Source organism: Pygocentrus nattereri, chromosome 23, assembly GCF_015220715.1.
Source record: "Pygocentrus nattereri isolate fPygNat1 chromosome 23, fPygNat1.pri, whole genome shotgun sequence".
Classification (NCBI taxonomy): Eukaryota; Metazoa; Chordata; class Actinopteri; order Characiformes; family Serrasalmidae; genus Pygocentrus; species Pygocentrus nattereri.
In genome coordinates, this window is record NC_051233.1 from 9,073,306 (window position 1) to 9,092,816 (window position 19,511).

General features: G+C 43.6%; 4 protein-coding genes across 4 annotated transcripts in view; 2 read left to right on the forward strand and 2 right to left on the reverse strand.

Moving 5' to 3' along the window:
• mcc (MCC regulator of WNT signaling pathway) overlaps positions 1-2,151 on the reverse strand; it is a 185,819-nt gene extending 183,668 nt beyond the window's left edge. The window contains exon 1 of the mRNA XM_017702946.2: positions 1,856-2,151. Coding sequence (XP_017558435.1) covers positions 1,856-1,980 — 125 coding nt within the window. The 5' untranslated portion in view covers positions 1,981-2,151. The remainder of the gene's footprint in view (positions 1-1,855) is intronic.
• A 1,089-nt stretch (positions 2,152-3,240) lies between these two features.
• Positions 3,241-7,083, forward strand: LOC119262277 (reticulocyte-binding protein 2 homolog a-like). Its single transcript, XM_037533684.1, has 3 exons — positions 3,241-3,319; positions 6,016-6,863; positions 7,022-7,083. Exons 1-3 carry the CDS (start codon positions 3,312-3,314, stop codon positions 7,081-7,083), a joined length of 918 nt encoding a protein of 305 aa, XP_037389581.1. The 5' UTR covers positions 3,241-3,311.
• A 774-nt stretch (positions 7,084-7,857) lies between these two features.
• Positions 7,858-9,634, forward strand: LOC108430397 (vicilin-like seed storage protein At2g18540). The gene is made up of 3 exons (XM_017702859.2): positions 7,858-8,152; positions 8,714-9,044; positions 9,289-9,634. Exons 1-2 carry the CDS (start codon positions 7,928-7,930, stop codon positions 9,008-9,010), a joined length of 522 nt encoding a protein of 173 aa, XP_017558348.2. The 5' UTR covers positions 7,858-7,927; the 3' UTR covers positions 9,011-9,044; positions 9,289-9,634.
• Positions 9,635-12,048: 2,414 nt separating this feature from the next.
• LOC108430398 (insulinoma-associated protein 1-like) lies at positions 12,049-14,395 on the reverse strand. Its single transcript, XM_017702860.2, has one exon. It carries the CDS (start codon positions 13,498-13,500, stop codon positions 12,370-12,372), a length of 1,131 nt encoding a protein of 376 aa, XP_017558349.1. The 5' UTR covers positions 13,501-14,395; the 3' UTR covers positions 12,049-12,369.
• Positions 14,396-19,511: the final 5,116 nt, after the last annotated feature.

Sequence of the window (19,511 nt, forward strand, 5' to 3'; positions counted from 1 at the left end):
CCTTAATTACCTCTATATTTTTTAAGTTCTAGCCATAGAAAAAAGGTTTTTACTTTATCAAACACAGATGATTAGGAAGTTAGGAAATTTGAACTTTTGACGCAATATTCTGCTTACTGCCTTCGTCACAGCTCCACTGAAAAGAAAGGAATATTCGGTTTGTCCATTTACCACAAACCAGTTATTCACGGACTGATTACAGCTGGTTAAAAGACTTTTCCAAAATGTGGGATTATACATACATACATTCATATATATATATATATATATACACACACACACACACACACACACACACACACACACACACACACACCGACCAGCTGCATCACCGTGTTGGTATGGTGCCTGCACTGTGTCCTACTGCAATACACTCCAGCGTATTGTAAGAGCTGCTGAGAAGATCGTTGGCACCTCCCTCCAAGAGATATACAGCTCCTGTCTCACCTAAAAAGTCCTCTGCAGGGCAGGTGATCACACTCACCCACTCCACAGCTTCTTCAGCCTCGTTCCATCAGGCAGGAGACTGGGGCACAGCTTCATCCTCTAGGCTGTCAGGATGCTCAACTCTCTGCCTACTTTGCTATTATATACATACATACACACACACACACACACACACACACACATATATATATATATATATATATATATATATATATTATACGATTCGTGTTTAGTGTTGTCTTCGTGTCTGTTTAAATTCACACTTTTCCCGTTTACTGTTTCAGAACATACTGTGTATATCATCAGCACTTAAGGACCAACTGCACGCTTCATTAAGAAGAGAGCATAGACTGCAGTAATTTAAAGACCCCAGTATCCCTGCTGGATAGTCCACCAATCAAAATGACCAGTCTAAAGGCTCCTGTGATCACTCATGAAGGGCTAGAGGATGACCAACACAAACTGAGCTGCAACAGGTGAGCTACTGGCTCTGACTGCACATCTACAACGTGGAAGACAAGGTAGGCGTGTCTAATAGAGTGGACACAGCGAGTGGAAACGGCGTTTAAAACCCCAGCGGCATCGCTGTGCCTGATCCACTCGTACCATCACAACACAGTGACACACCACCACGTCAGTGTCACTGCGATGGTAAGAATCCTCGGTGGCGTCCTGATCAGGGAAGAATAGCGTGAAAGGGGGCTAACAAAGTGTCAGGGAACCAGATGGACTACAGGCTGTAACTGCTCCTGTTCGGTCAGTGGAGCTGATGAAGTGGACGGCGAGTGGAGACACGAGGAGGCGGCGTTGCCGTTACAGCTGATCGGTCCACGTTCACTTTACATTCATATGATGAACTACGGTAACTTTATCAACGTGATGCCACTGAAGCAGCACGGTCTGCTGCAGCTGTCCTCTCCTTAAAACGCAGCTGTGCACCTTGTCGGTGTTTTTGGCTCCGTAAGGTCCTCAATTCTGCTGAAAATCGCCGTTTTCTGGACAAACTGTAGGTGAAGTTGTAGCAGCCAGGTTAGCAGTTAGCCAGGTACAGCCCCCACATCCCAGTGAGCTCGGAAGTCACAGCTAAACCAACTTAAAACTGCCTCGTTTAGCGCCACCAAGTTACACGGACACGTTTACGAGCCAAACTTCGCCTTAAACGCGGTTAAACAACAAGGTTTGGCTGCGAGGAGCAATAATTACCCCGACAGCGTGACTACCGCTCGCCGAAAGGAGGTCCAAAGTGAAGCCCAGCTCGCCGACTTTCAGCCTCAGACCTCCGGAGAGCAAACACGAAGCTAATTTACAGCTAGCCGAGTTTTAATTAGACGCAGAGCAGATTTAAGAGAATAACTTCTGTCAGAAAGTGAAACTCCAGTCTGGCCCACTTTCTGCTGTCATTCTTTACCGGTTAATGTACCCGTCTCCGTCTCCGTCGCAGGTTTGGAACAGGCGGCGGATCCGCTCCTCCTCGCCGGTGCTGGATGTGTCGCTGCTGCCGCTGCTGGCACTCGCTTCGGCGGCCGCCGCCATGATCTCTTCCCCGGCAGGAGGGAGAAACAAACACGGCTCCAGACGCAGCGTCTACATCCAAGTCACACCTCTAGAGAACGAAATAGGGGCCTCGCTTTTAACGTGAAGGCTGGGTTTAAGGTCATTTCGACCTGACCACGAAAACTTGTCGAGTTTTCGGGGTGTAAAAAAAGAGGTGCAACGTTAGCTTTGAGGTAACAGTTGGTGAAAGTAGAGTAAAGTGGGCTGGTCCTTTAGACTGAGGGGCTGTGAAATTCAAACATGCCCACATCCCAACATCGCATTAACACGGGACTTTTTAAAAGTTGGGCTTGAACTAGGATGCTGGGATAAACGAGGCGGCGAGTTTATTTAGTTTTAGCACATTCCTGTGATGCCGTTGCCACTAACAGACGGCAAGGGGGTCTGAATGAGATCCATTCACTGAGGTGTAAACAGTCAGTCGGAGCGGTTTGAGGCGAAACGGTTCACAGTGGAGAAACTTACGGACTCGTATCTCTTCAGGGTGGCGCCGATAGGAACCAGGGGTCGCCGTCACTACAGCAACATAGCCATTTTATATTTACTGTCCAAAACCACCAGTGAACGTGTCGTCGGAGTTTTCTATGTAATGCTGAACATCATAAATCTGACGATAACACGTTTCTCTTTTGGGACTATTTCCCCCTCAAAACGCCCTGCATGTACCCCTCCGCCAGGGATTAAAATAAGCGGATCCGAATTCATTTTAAGACAAAACGTTAATTATAAAACCATCATAAAACATGTTTTATAGCCATTCATGACCATTTCATGTAATAATTTCCCGTGAGGGAGCTTTTAGAGGCGGACGCCTGGTTCCTATCACCCGCACTGTGAACAGCTCTGACTGTAAGTTTCTCTAAAACGAAGCGTGTGAGGTTTGTGCTGATACCGGTACTGAGTGACGTGTGGAGCTTTAAATATGATATGAGGACTAATCCGAGCTGTACTGGAGCCCCTGTTATCTGTGGAAAAGATCCATCACTACCAGCATGTAGACATATTTAGTTATATTTAATTACACTAGAACCAAGCGCAGGTCCTCCAGTGAAAAAGACCCCTGCAGCTCTGATAGGGCCGTTTAATCTCACTGGGAGTTCATTTGCAATTGAACGTCACTCTTTTCTATAGAATCCACTGCGGGATTGACGTCGCCGCTGTGTAGCAGTTCGCATTGTGACGCCACACTCGAGCGCGCTGACATCACCCCTTGTGCTCCAGTGACTAAATAAAGAACCAGGCCACCATCAGATGGCAGGACAGTTCATTGGAGACATTTCAGCTACAAACGCAGTGAATGTACACACTGAATGGTTAGGTAGGCCATATTTATACATTTATTACATCTGATGTTACCGTTTCTGTTTAGATGAACTACAACCCCAATTCCCATGAAGCTGGAAAACATTAATAAAAACAGAATACGATGATTAGCAAATCCTTTTCAACCTATATTCGATGCACTACAAAGACAAGACAATTAATGTTCAAACGGATAAACTATTGTTTTTTGCAAATATTCACTCATTTTTAATTTGATGTCTGCAACACGTTCCAAAGAAGTTGGGACAGGGGCATGTTTACCACTGTATTACATCACCTTTCCTTTTAACAACACTCAATAAGCGTTTGGGAACTGAGGACACTAATTGTTGAAGCTTTGTAGGTGGAATTATTTCCCATTCTTGCTTGATGTGTAACTTCAGTTGCTCAACAGTCCGGGGTCTCCGTTGTCGAATTTTGCGCTTCATAATGCGCCACATATTTTCAATGGGAGACAGGTCTGGACTGCAGGCAGGCCAGTTTAGTACCCGCACTCTTTTACTACGAAGGCACGCTGTTGTAACACGTGCAGAATGTGGCTTGGCATCGTCTTGCTGAAATAAGCAGGAACGTCCCTGAAAAAGACGCTGCTTGGATGGCAGCATATGTTGCTCCAAAACCTGTATGTACCTTTCAGCATTAATGGTGCCTTCACAGATGTGCAAGTTACCCATGCCATGGGCACTAACACACCCCCACACCATCAGAGATGCTGGCTTTTGAACTTTGCTCTGATAACAATCTGGACAGTCCTTTTCCTCTTTGGCCCGGAGAACACGACATCCATGATTTCCAAAGCCAATTTGAAATGTGGACTCGTCAGACCACAGGACACTTTTCCACTTTGCGTCTGTCCATCTCAGATGAGCTCGGGCCCAGAGAAGCGTTTCTGGATATTGTTGATATATGGCTTTCACTTTGCATGGCAGAGTTTTAACTTGCACTTGTAGATGGAGCAACGAACTGTGTTCACTGACAGTGGTTTTCTGAAGTGTTCCTGAGCCCATGTGGGAATATCCGTTACAGAATGATGTCGGTTTTTAATGCAGTGCTGCCTGAGGGATCGAAGGTCACAGGTCAATGTTGGTTTTCTGCCTTGCTGCTTACTTGCAGAGATTTCTCCAGATTCTCTGAATCTTTTGATGATATTATGGACTGTAGATGATGAAATGCCTAAATTCCTTGCAATTGCACGTTTATAAACATTGTTCTTAAACTGTTGGACTATTTGCTCACGCAGTTGTTCACAAAGTGGTGAACCTCGCCCCATCCTCGCTTGGGAACGACTGAGCCTTTCAGGGATGCTCCCTTTATACCCAATCATGACACTCACCTGTTTCCAAATAACCTGTTCACCTGTGGAATGTTCCAAACAGGTGTTTTTTGAGAATTCCTCAACTTTCCCAGACTTTTGTTGCCCCTGTCCCAACTTCTTTGGAACGTGTTGCAGGCATCAAATTCAAAATAAGTGAATATTTGCAAAAAACAGTAAAGTTTATCCGTTTGAACATTAAATATCTTGTCTTTGTAGTGTATTCAATTGAATATAGGTTAAAAAGGATTTGCAAATCATTGTATTCTGTTTTTATTTATGTTTTACACAACGTCCCAACTTCATTGGAATTGGGGTTGTACTTACACATTCTGTATCTCTGTGTATCATGACTGAACATATGTACTTTTGAAAAAAGAATGTGAAACAAGAATGATTTGGTTCTTTAGTAAAGAGAACAGTTATATATAAAACTTTACATAGAAGAGCAAGACAGAACCATTTGAATACATTAATAGTGTTTGTGTGGTTATATATATGTACACATGTTTATATAGGTCTTCTCCATTTATCATATAGGTGCCTATTGTAGTTCTATTATTATACTCCATCTATTTCTTTGCATAATTTGATATCCTACTGCAGTGACACTGACTTGCTGATACAAGTGGATCAGACACAGCAGTGCGACTGGAGTTTTAAACACCGTGTCCATTTACAGTCCAGTCAATTACTCTTTTAGACTCTCTTACCTGGTTGGTCCATGTTATAGCTGTAAAGTCAGAGACAGTAGCTCATCTGTTGCTGCACAGTTTGTGTTGGTCTTCCTCTAGTCATTAGTCATTCATTAGTGGTCAATGGACGCTGCCCACAGGACACTGTTGGCTGGATATTTTTGGTTGGTGCACTTTTCTCAGTCCAGTAGTGAGACTAAGGTGTGGGGGTTCTGAGCATTGAAAAATAGGGTGAAAAGGGACTAAAAAGTTTGCAGAGCAAGATGGACTATAATCTGTAACTGTAGAACTACAAAATGGTCCTATATGGTAAGTGGGGCTGATAAAATGCACAAAGAGTGTAGAAACAAGAAGGTGATCATAAAGAAGTGACTGGTATGTGTGTGTGTGTGTGTGTGTGTGTGTGTGTGTATATATATATATATATATATATATATATATATATATATATATATGTATATATATATATATACACACATATATATGTATGTATGCAGACTAACCGTTACCTTTACTAAATAGCACCCTCTCCAATTTAATAATATCAGTCATGAATTTCCATTGGATCTTCATGTAATTAACGTTATTACAGTTAATATGTGATTAATAGACAACATTGTCATGTCTTGTCACCATCATGTTCATTCTAAACACCTCTAATCATCTCTATTCAATATCTTTCAGTGTGAATATGGAGAGTGAAGGACAGAGAGACCAGCAGAGGAACCTAAAATCCAGCACCAGCAGTGAGCTACTGAAGAGGATTGAGGAAGAGGCTTTCATCATCCGTCAGGAGATGAGCGCCCAGAAAGAGACGCTCTGTACTTTTCTGCTGATGGACCCACAAAGGAGGACAAGGACCATGAGCTCCTCTGTGGAGGAGCCCCAGAAGAAAGTGAAAGCAGAGACGTTGAACACAAGGAAGGGTTTCCATGACCACAACACAGCAGTGGTGGGAAAGAACACCCAGAAAGCCATGGAGACCCAGGAGATGGAGATGGTGGAGTTTCTGGAGCTGAAGAGTGAGCTGCTGAACAGACTTGAGGAAGAGACCACCTCCATCCGTCAGATGATGAAAGTCCAGAAAGACGTATTCTACACTGTGCTGCAGATGGAGCCAGAGAGAAGGAGCAGGGCCATTGAGATTCTCCAGAGGATGAGCTGCTCTGTGGAAGATGGAAAAAGCTTCATGAAGAACTTTGAAAAAGCTACATGGAGCCAGACAGAGAGAGAAAGGAAGAAGCTACAGAGGACTGCAGAAGATAATGAAGGAGCAGCCTGTAGAAAGAACGTAAGGATCCTTAAACAGAAAAGAGATGTGGTTTCAGAGATGAAGAACCACCAAGTGGAGGAGTTACAGAAGGAGGTGGAGAGGTTGACGACAGAGAATGAAAAGCTGAGGAAAGCTTTGAGAAAAGAGAGAGAGGGAGGGCTGAGACCTGAGGAGAGTTTGAGAAAAGAGAAAGAGGGAAGGCTGAGAGCTGAGGAGAGTTTGAGAAAAGAGAAAGAGGGAAGGCTGAGAGCTGAGGAGGGTTTGAGAAAAGAGAGAGCGAGAGAGCAGAGGTCAGTGAAAGAGGAGAAAGCACAGATGGAAAAAGACCAAGTGAATAGGAGGGGAGATGTTGAAGAAATGAAAAGTCAAAAAAAGGAATGCAAAGATGAGATTAAACATTCCAGCATCTCTCACAAGGAGGAGAAAAGAGTGATGGAAAGGAAGAAGGAGAACATCCCAACAGAACAGCAGAAGAATGAGGGTGAAGAAACAGAAAGCCCATGGGACTCAGTCTCTGAGGAAGAAAGGGACATTTCATATGGACACGAAATGAAGAGAGAGAAAGAAGCTAATGAGAAAGAGACAGAGGAGAAGAAGGAGCCAAGAAGAGACGCTCAAGAACATCCAGAAGAGCCTGAAACGGACCTTCATAACAAAGAGAGCACAGTGGAGAACACAGGGGCACACAGATCTGAAGACACAGATCTGGACACTCCATGGGACACTGAGACTGAAGAGGAGGAGAGGATGAGACTAGGGCAGAAGAAAGAGATACAAAGGAGAGAGGAGGAAAGGTGGGAACGAGAAAGGCAAAGGAAAGAGGAAGAGGAGAGAAGAAAAGAGGATGATATGAGAGAGGAGGAGAGGAAGGAGCGAGAAAAGCAAAGGAAAGAGGAAGAGGAGAGAAGAAAAGAGGAAGAAATGAGAGAGGAGGAAAGGAGGGAACAAGAGAACCAAAGTAAAGAGGGAGAGCAGAGGAGAAATGCTGAAGAAACGCTGAAGAAATGGCTGGCGGAGATGAAAAAAGAGCAGGAGAGAAAAAATGAAGAGGCCACGCAGAAGAAAAAGACAGCAGAGGAGGAAGAGAAGAGAAAGTTGGAGGAGGAAAAGAGACAGCAGGAAGAGCGAGAGAGAGCTGTAGAGGAGAAGAAAAACGAGGAGCAGAAGAGAGAAGAAGAGAGGAGACAGGAGAAGGAGAGAAGGAGAGTGGCTGAAGAGAGAGAGAGAAAAGAACGAGAGGGGATAGAGAGCGCTGTGGAGGAAAAGAAGGAGAAAGAGGAGGAAGGCCTGTGTTGGGTGGTGAAAAGAACAGAGGAGGAGAGGATGAAGGACAGAATTGAGAGGAAGATGAAGCAGGAGTGTGAGAGGAGGAGGAGGCAGGCCATGGAGGAGGAAAAGAGGAAGCAGCTGTGGAAGGAGCACCTTCACCGCCTGGAGGTTTCTGACTGCTCCTCCAGCTCGGCGGAGAACTTGCGGTCAGACAGAACCCAAAAGAACCAACATCTGCAGGAAGACACGCAGGATAAACAGAGCGAAGCTCTGCAGAAGGTGGGGGTCTAACAGTGGTCCAGCTGTAAACAGGTTTTAGAGGGGTGGTGGGATGTAGGCCTGGACAATATCTAATAATAATTACTGCAATAATGTCTATATTTCTGTTTCTTTATTTTTTGGCCTTTAGCTTCACATAATATATTGAGGCCACTACATAAAATACTGAGGCTATAAGTTAATATTTTGAGGTGACAAATTAATATATTGAGGTCTTGAATTATTATATTAAGGCCACAATATACTGTGGTCAGTAATTAATATATTAATGCCGCAAGTTAATATTTTGAGGCCACAAATTATTATATTGATGCCATAATTTAAGTTTTTCATGGTAACAATTTAATATGTTGAGGCAACTAATTAACATATCAAGGCCAAAAACGAATATATTGAGGCTCTGACTCAAGTTTCTCAGGGTCACATGGCCTCAGTTTCATAATTTGTGGCCACGCCTTAATAAAAAATGTTCCCATGTCCCTTTAGAGGCGTTGTACTAACTAAAGTGTATATCGTCTCTTATTAATGAATATGAACCTGTGTCCTGTATCACCTGTGCAGGTAGCAGCTGAAGCAGCCAGACGGAGGGAGGAGATCAGGAAGGCTGAAGAGGCTGAGGTGGAAAGGGAGCTGCTCAGGAGGAGAGAAGAGGAGGCTAAAAGGCCAAAGACAGCAGCGGGAAATTTGATGAAGTTTGTGAGAAAGACCTATCAGAGAGTGGTAGACTACACCTCACAAAACAACCTCCACAGACCCTACCAGCAGCACCGGCTGCTGCTGAAGAAGCTGAAGCAGGAGCGGAAGAAAACCGAGAAGGAGTTGCTGGAGAAAAGGAGGAAGGCTAAGGAGGCCCAGTGAAGACAGCCGAAGAGAAGACAACATCACTGTAGAGGTAAGTAACCTGATGAAGAACACATCACTGTCGGGAAGAAAACGTCTACCTCCAAGAAGTAACTTTTAATGGAAGTTACAGTAACAAGATTTTATTCATTTCAATAAATACCTTCATCATGAAATGTTCACGAATCATAAAGGGCAGCTGGTTTTATCTGACAGTGATGAGGCCTTTCACTTTTAGGTTTCTTTGCCTCTTCAAAGTTACTAATATTAACATTCCTGCTGGTTTTTTTTTTCAGATTACTCAACAATCTAAAGCATGAAGCTGAAGATCCTCCTTCCATTCATCATCATTCTAATCATCTCTACCACCTCCATTATTAACCAACTTCCCTCATGTGCATCTTAACTCAGTGTGGTTTATTTTGAAGGGGAAGGGAGGGAACGGAATTTTGGAATAGTTTCTAAACACTTTTAACACTTTTAAAGAAACAACATTTCTTTAAGTTTAAAAAGTGGATGTATTTCACTAAAAAAACTAAGAAATCACCTAAATATTTACTTTCTTCTATAGCAAACAGGTTTTGGGCAGCAGAAGGGAGGCTTTAGTGCTAGAGCATGCGCTCACTGACATCGTGGACATGCATGAGGTGCCGATTTAAACTCCTATAACTCGAGTATAAAAGCTCTTAAAACTATAACAGGGCTGTTAAAATATTTTATGATATTCACTGTTCAGGAAATAACATTAAAATTACATTCAAAATATTTAAGCATTTATAAACTATCATTTTGCTCAGGTGCTCCATATCAACCCATCCAGTTTGGACTCGCTCGACAGCGCCCTCTAGCGTTTAAAACCAAAATGAATGGGTTGAAATGGAGCATTTGAGCAAAACCATAAATGTTGAAACGTTTTTAATGTAAATGAATGCAGTGATTTACTGAACACTGAATATCGTAAAACATTTTAACGCTGCTGTTATATTTGTAAGAGCTTTTATACTCGAGTTATAGGAGTTTAAAACAGCACCTCGTGTATGTCCATGATGAACAGCCAATGAGCTGCTCCGCTCGCCAACCAATCATCACGCTCGAACAGTAATGTTCGCTTTCTGATTTATGCCCCCTTGTAATTTTTGTTTACTTGTTTGTTTGTTTGTTGTCCTCCCTCTACATGATGGCAGCATATACTAAAAGAAATTTGCTATACCAGTTATAAAGAAAATTTAGTCCTCTGAAGAGGGGGGTGGTGGCGGGTATTAAATAAATAAATAAATAAATAAATAATATTGTTTGCTTTCTGCTGCACAAAACCTGTTTGCTGTAGAAAAAAGGGTTGGTCATTAAGAGGGACACTATCTTTTTTGGCTGAATCTCACCAATGGCACTGTGTTCAGTTTCGTTTCTGAGCCCAAACAAGTCTGCATTGCAGCAGTTTTGAATCGTAATGATGAATCAGCAATTCTATGTTGCTGCTGTTGGAAGAAAACCTCGTATCTCTATGTTTGTCATTTTTCAGCTTTGAACATAGTTTGAAAGTACGTGTTGCCCTTTAGATTTCATGTCAATTTCATGATGAATGGACCAAAAGAAACGACCCAAAATGACTTGGAAAAAACTCTGGTTCCATTGAGTTGCATTAAAATCAAAGTAGGTTTTTTTCCTTCTCCTGTAAAGTTAATATTTTGGAGATAAGAGGTTTTCTACTCACAACGGCAACATGTAGAATATGTCCAACTGCTATAACTGCCTCGACCAAGTCTGTGTTAGATAAGACCCCGGCAGGTACTTACTTTCACCCCCACCGCTCTCGCTCTCCCTCTCTTTCTCAACTCAGAGCTTTTCTCTTAGTTGAGCTTTTGCTTCTAAGGTCATGTGTGTTTGTGTGAACATGCCAGCCTGTTGAGATTATTGTTTTCTATTTTTGTTGTTATTATTTTCTTTCTTTAATTTGTTTTCACCTTCCTGAAATCCTGAAATACATTTCATTCTCATTCAGTTGTATAGTCTATTTTACTTTTGAAATTCAATGCATTGTTTACTCTTTTAGTTTGGGGTGTATCGCATCACAGATATCATGATTTGGTGTTTTTTATACATTTCTAAGGTTTTCTCTCAATCATGCTGTGGAAAATTACCCAACAATAGCCTAAAACAGTTTAAAACTGACCTGCTTTAAAAAAGGATTTGTAAACAAATCCTGACATTCAGACTTCTGTATTTTGAATGACTTCATTTAAGTAATCTTGCAGACATACCTGCAGAAATACTGAAAGGATTCAAACTTCTAAATAACTTTTTGTCTTCATTTGGCTGAGTTTGGATAACTTTTCTTTAACTGATCACAAAGTCTTTGTTTTGAATTAAAGGGGAATTCCACCAAAGAATTGTACATAATTGTTTGAGATGCAAAGTGATTCAGAGCGGTTTGGTGTGAGATGCTCTGTTCTAGAGGAACTTACCAAGCCAGAATTGTTCAGTGGTGGTGGTAGGAACCAGACGTCTGAAGAGTTTAGTGCCTTTAAATGCTCCCTCTCAGAAAGTAATTATATGACTATGAATATGATGCCTGATGTCTGATACATTGATTTACCAAAGTCTAGAGGCAAGGATTTGGTCTAAAACATGTATTTTTGAAAGTAATTCATGGTGGAGGGGTACATGTAGGTTGTTGTGAGGAAAAACAGTCCACAAACAAAACGTATTTCCTCGGATTTATCACCATTTCTCCATCATCAACATTGCACATAAACACTCAGCAGAAACGTGGGGGCTCAGCGCTGGTTTTGGGTGGTAAATAAAATATGTTGACATTGTGACCCCTGGTTCCTATCAGCACCACTGTAAAGAAATCAGCCAGTAAGTTTCTCTACAATTAACCATTTCCCATCAAATCACTTTGACTGATGCTGTTTCCCAGTGCGACAAGGTGTTCAGCCTCACATTACTGTTGACAGAAATGTGTAAAATGAGTTTTCTTTAATTTGCTTTGTAGATTTTAGGACCTTGAATTGTAAGTTCTGTTAAAAACACACACAAAGTGACATTTAGGGGAATAAAGTTTATTGTGTAGAAAAGTATAAAAGGTTCTTTTTTTTTCAAAGTTACATGATTCAGTCATTTCAAAGGCAATGTGCATCATGGGAAACATGCTAACAAAACACGATGGCAAATGGCAACGTTAAATAAATACATTCATTAATAAATAAACCAATAAATAAATCAATGTATAAATAAATAAATATCATTTTATGGAAAAAAGGGAATGTACACCATGACTACGCTATACATTTTTGGAATGTTTTTGAGGTTTCCTGTCCTGCCTGAGAAAACGTTTCTGAGGGGAACGTCTTGATTCAGGCCGCCGCTGAAGAGCCTCAGACCGCGTTAGAGAGTAGAATCATCTGCCTGCTCTCTGTGGGGTGGTGCTGGTTGATGTGTCTGGTCAGCCCCGGCGAGGAGAAGAAGTTTTCCCCGCAGAAGCGGCACGGAAACATGGCAGCAGACGGAACCTTCGCCGCCTCCGCGGCATCGAGGCCGGGGGAAAGCTCCGGAGAAAGTTCCGTGGTTGGTGGGCGTGGCTCCTCGGCGCTGAGGGCGTGGGGCGCGGCCTGGTGGACTCGCGCCTCCTTGCGGTCGTGGAGGGCGAGGTGTTTCCTCAGGTAGGCTTGACGGCGGAACCTCTTGGAGCACCGCGGGCAGCCAAAAGGAGTGTCGTCCTCGGAGGAGGGAGGGCTGGGCTGCGGCCGCGGGCTCAGCCGGCTCTCCGCCTCGCTCAGCCCGGCGCCTTTGGGCTTGTGCCAGCGGCGGTGCGAGGCGAGGTTGGCCGGGCAGCTGAACGCCTTGTCGCACTCGTCGCAGCGGTACTCGACGCGGACGATGCGGGAACACTTGTGGTGGGCTAGGCTGAGGGGGTCCGGGTATCTCTCCTTGCACAGCTGGCAGACGAACTCGCCGAGGGGGCTGGAGCTGGAGAGCCGCTTGGGTTCCTCCTCGGGCTCCACCTCCTTGATGCGAAGCCCCAGCACGGGCGATGTAGTGACGGCGTCCCGCACGTTCGCTCTCCTCTCCTGGTTGGAGGAGGAGCGCGGCTTCTTCGAGGCGGACGGCGGCTCATTGTTCGGGGCGGCTCGTTTTTTCGGTGGCTCACTGAAGGAAGCTGGTTCCGCGGTCGTTTCCGGCAGGGAAGGCGACACTGGAGAGCCGTTGATAGCGAAGCCGCCGAGAAGCGGCTCTGGGAAGAGCTCGGGGTGCTGATGCGCCGGGTGCTGGCTGCTGTAACCCTCGCTGTCTGGACGCGTGGGGCTCAGAGAGGGGGCGAGGAAGGAGAGCTCAGGGAGGCCGCCGAAACAGCACCTAGCCGGCGTCCTCTGAACAAAGCTGCGGGGGTCTGAGGGAAGAGCCGGAGCTGTGCGCTGAGGGTCCTGCGGTGTGCTCTCCTCTTCCCGCACCCGGTACGAAGCCGGCCCGGTCCTTTTCGAGCGTTTTACGAGGAAACCCTTTGGCATGGTGGCGGACTGGAGATCCGGGAGCTCTTTGGGGAAAGTCCTGATGAGCCAAAGTTTCAGGGTTGAGGATGAGCCGCTGTGAACGCCTTGAGGCTCTTGGCCACACTGAACTCCTGGCCCCCGTATCTGGCTCCCTTTTTAAAGGCCCCCTTTGCGCACTGGGCGACAGTTAGGACGCAGATGGCTGTGGTCCAGGCGTCAATGCAACATGATCCACCCCGGGGTCTCTGAGGAGAGGAGCGGCAGATGTCGACCACCCCCCCCTCCCCACCACCCACCCTCGACTGTTCTTCCATCAGTACCATACACCCCGTCTAACCCCCCCCTTCCAAAACCCCCCTCCCCCGACCACTTGCCCCGTCCTTGACGGTCCCTCACCATTATGTAGATCAGGCTCTGCCACACTCCAGGCTTAGCCAACTTTTATTCAGCATTCCCCTCTGGGACTCCATTCAGAGTAACACGTGCCGAAGCCCCCTGTCCATTCATCAAAACGGAGGAATGAAAATGAGGAGGTGGGGGGGTGCTTGGGTTCTGACAGACAGAGAGAGAGAGCAATATGACTTGCTGAGTGAACGGGACACTCATACACAAGTGTGTATAACATAGCTGGGGAAATAGCATATATATTTATACACACACACACACACACACACACACACATATTCGACCGGTGGTATTCAAACATGTAGGGTGACCAAGGGCACCAAAACTTTCGCACACACCTTTTAGCACCCTTGGTACACGTTTGAAACACCACCGGTCAAATTATATGTATTATTTAATTATGATCTGTATACATATTATTGTACAAATTATATATGTATTTTTATGCAAACGTATGCAAATCAGTTCTAATGAGAAAAATACTTTATGGTTATTTTCTGAGTGAAACATCTGCGCTTTGTGTATTTTAATGCATAATTACCGTTGTTTTTTATTATTATTATTATTTATTTATTGATTTATTTATTTATCAAGTTGTGGCACGTTTTATATTTCCAATATGTTAAACTCAGAACAACCTATTTTCATATAGAAAATCAACAAAGCATGCAATTTGACCAAGGGTGCCAAAACTTTTGTATCTACATACATTTAAGTGTGTGTGCATTACACGTTTGAATAGCACCGGTCAACTTATGCCCTGTGTAAATTGTGCAAATATATATGTAGAAGGTGTTTAACTGAGCGCTGGGCGAAGCCTTTATTTCCTATGAACAGTGATGTTACAGTAAACATAAACAATGTTAACTCAGTCAGAGGGGTGTGTGTATCAGTGTGTGGCTGAGTCACTCCTGGACCTCACTCTAGCAGCTCGTTGTTAAGTCACTCCTGATGTGCTGGTGATGGACGTCGTATGTAAAATGTTAAGAGAGTGTGTGAGGACGGAAAGATCTTTTAAAAAGAGGGAGACAGAGCGTTGGAGGATGAATTCCTTTGGCAGCCAGTGTAAACCCTTCTAGGTCCCGCAGTCCTCCGGCCTCACACCCCCACCGCCAAACGTCTGATCCGAACAATGGCAACAGTCTGTCATCTTATTGTCATCGAAATTAACCATTTTCATCGCACGTCCGCAATCTGGCGAAGGAGGCCACCGGGTCCACCGCCCCCACCGGCTCCACAAGCCCACCGTCCTCCTCCCCCCCAGAGCTCGGAGGCGAATAGTCCAGCAGCTCTGTTTTCAAGTGCGCCAACACTAACGGCTCTCAAACCGGTAAACGGTGAAAGGGAATGGGGGTCGGTTTAACTGAGGTCACTGCTGGATCCAGGGGGCTTCGATCAATACACAAGTATCTACAGCAATGTCACTGATTTCATAGAATTGCTTCCGATTATTCGCATTGTTCGATAAAAAATTGTTTCGCATAAACAAACATTCCTAACATGTTCTGATTTCTTTCTTGGTTGTGTAAATCAGATGCATCTCTGTTCGGTTAACTGTATTAGCTAATAAGTCGGACAAAGAGAAAGGTTTATTAGAATTAATTGCAGAAGTCGCAAAAAAAATCACAAAAATCGTAGAAGTGCCTACATATATTCGCTGATTTGTGAGCGGGATGACTGCGGTTGGTGTAGTCTACGTTGAAAGATTAAAAGTTTTCACTGAATTATCTGCACTTTTACTCATTCTGTAGACAAACAGGGAGGTTTCTGGACATTACCTGCCATGAGGGGAAATGGGGCGCTCAATTTATTCCAAATTTCTATTGATGTTTATAAAAACAGTGCTTTGAATAGATGTTGTTCAAAAATGTTTGCACATAAAAACAATGTTCTATAATTTTTGCTTACAAAATAAAGTACTACAGTATTATAAATTAGTGCAAAAATAAATTATTAACTAATCAGATAACTAAAGTCACTTATCTATTTCACAAATCCTACATTTTTATTGTTTTTTTTTTTTTGAGCTCCACTTGCAACCGTTTTTGGGTGGAGGTGAGTAATAAATCATTTTACATAAACTTTTCCAAACTCTTTTAATCCTTTATTATTAAAAAGGCTAGTTTTGTTACTGGACTTTTAAGTCATATATATAAATGAGCTCTGTTCATTATAAAAGCTTGGAAAACACTCCTTATAACTTCAGTGTGAGTGGGTGGGGCTAAACAGCTAGAGGCAGTAGTACCTACACCCAACACTACACCCAACAGTGCCTAACACACTGACCCATAATGTCTAACACACTGCCCCATAATGCCTAACACACTGCCCCATAATACCTAACACACTACACCATAATGCCTAACACACTGCCCCACAATACATAACACACTGCCCCATAATGCTTAACACACTGCCCCATAATGCTTAACACACTGCCCCATAATGCCTAATACACTGCCCCATAATACCTAACACACTGACCCATAATACATAACACACTGCCCCATAATGCTTAACACACTGCCCCATAATGCTTAACACACTGCCCCATAATGCTTAACACACTGCCCCATAATGCCTAATACACTGACCCATAATACCTAACACACTGACCCATAATACATAACACACTGTCCCATAATACATAACACACTGCCCCATAATGCTTAACACACTGCCCCATAATGCTTAACACACTGCCCCATAATGCCTAATACACTGCCCCATAATACCTAACACACTGACCCATAATACATAACACACTGCCCCATAATGCTTAACACACTGCCCCATAATGCTTAACACACTGCCCCATAATGCCTAATACACTGACCCATAATGCCTAACACACTGACCCATAATACATAACACACTGCCCCATAATGCTTAACACACTGCCCCATAATGCTTAACACACTGCCCCATAATACCTAACACACTGACCCATAATACCTAACACACTGCCCCATAATACCTAACACACTGCCCCATAATACCTAACACACTGACCCATAATACCTAACACACTGACCCATAATGCCTAACACACTGCCCCATAATACCTAACCCACTGCCCCATAATACCTAACCCACTGTACCATAATACCTAACACACTGTCCCATAATACCTAACACACTGCCCCATAATACCTAACCCACTGCCCCATAATACCTAACCCACTGTCCCATAATACCTAACACACTGTCCCATAATACCTAACACACTGCCCCATAATACCTAACACACTGACCCATAATACCTAACCCACTGCCCCATAATACCTAACCCACTGTCCCATAATACCTAACCCACTGTCCCATAATACCTAACCCACTGCCTCATAATACCTAACACACTGTCCAATAATGTCTAACACACTGACCCATAATACATAACACACTGCCCCATAATACATAACACACTGCCCCATAATACATAACACACTGCCCCATAATGCTTAACACACTGCCCCATAATGCCTAACACACTGCCCCATAATACCTAACACACTGACCCATAATACCTAACACACTGACCCATAATACCTAACACACTGCCCCATAATGCCTAACACACTGTCCCATAATACCTAACACACTGTCCCATAATACCTAACCCACTGCCCCATAATGCCTAACCCACTGCCCCATAATACATAACACACTGCCCCATAATACCTAACACACTGCCCCATAATGCCTAACACACTGCCCCATAATACATAACACACTGCCCCATAATACCTAACACACTGTCCCATAATGCTTAACACACTGCCCATAATGCCTAACACACTGCCCCATAATACATAACACACTGCCCCATAATACCTAACACACTGTCCCATAATGCTTAACACACTGTCCCATAATACCTAACACACTGTCCCATAATACCTAACCCACTGCCCCATAATACCTAACACACTGTCCCATAATACCTAACACACTGTCCCATAATACCTAACACACTGCCCCATAATACATAACACACTGCCCCATAATACCTAACACACTGTCCCATAATGCTTAACACACTGTCCCATAATACCTAACACACTGTCCCATAATACCTAACCCACTGCCCCATAATACCTAACCCACTGTCCCATAATACCTAACCCACTGTCCCATAATACCTAACCCACTGCCTCATAATACCTAACACACTGTCCAATAATGTCTAGCACACTGACCCATAATACATAACACACTGCCCCATAATACTTAACACACTGTCCCATAATACCTAACACATTGTCCCATAGTGCCAACATCCCATGTTACACACTGTGCCATAATACTTAACATGCTGTCCAATAATAACCAACACTACTGCCCAAAAATGACTGCTTCATAATACTTAATGCATTGACTCATAATACCCAACACCACTGTCCCATAATACCAAAACTACAATCCCTTATTTCCTAACACCTTGTGCCATCATGCCCAACACTGCTGTCCCACAATACATAACTCTTCCATAACACTCAACGCCACTGTTCCATATTACTTAACACTACTGTCCCATAATTCTTGACCTCACTGTCCCATATTACTGAATACACTATCCAACACTACTGTACCATATTACCCAACACTAATGCCCCATATAACCTAACACATTGTCTCATAATACCAACCCCAGTATTGCAAACAACCTAATTCCCTGTCTTATAATACTCAACTCTACTGTCCCATAACACCTAATACATTGTCTCATAATACCCAGCACCACTGTCTCATACTGCCTACCACACTAACACATAATACTCAACACTACTGTCCCATATCACCTAACACACTGACCCATAATACCCAACACAACTATGCATATTACCTACTACATTGTCCCATAATACCCAACACCACTTTCTCAAATTGCCTAACACACTGACCCATAATACCCAACACTACTGTCTCAAATTGCCTAACACACTGTCCATTAAATACTCAACACTACTATCCTGTATTACCTAACACACTGTCCATTAAATACTCAACACTACTGTCCTGTATTACCTAACACACTGACCCATAATACCCAACACCACTGTCTCAAATTACCTAACACACTGACCCATAGTACCCAACACCACTGTCCCATATTACCTTACACACTGACCCGTCATACCCAAAACCACAGTCTCAAATATCCGAACACTCTGTCCCATAATACCCAACACTACAGTCTCAAATATCCAAACACACTGACCCATAATACCCAACACCACAGTCTCAAATATCCAAACACACTGTCCCATAATACCCAACACCTCAGTCTCAAATATCCAAACACACTGACCCATAATACCCAACACTACAGTCTCAAATATACAAACACACTGACCCGTAATTCCCAACACCACAGTCTCAAATTTCCGAACACTCTGTCCCATAATACCCAACACCACAGTCTCAAATATCCAAACACACTGACCCATAATACCCAACACTACAGTATCAAATATCCAAACACACTGACCCATAATACCCAAAACCACAGTCTCAAATATCCAAACACCCTGACCCATAATACCCAACACCACAGTCTCAAATATCCAAACACACTGTCCCATAATACCCAACACCACAGTCGCAAATATCCAAACACACTG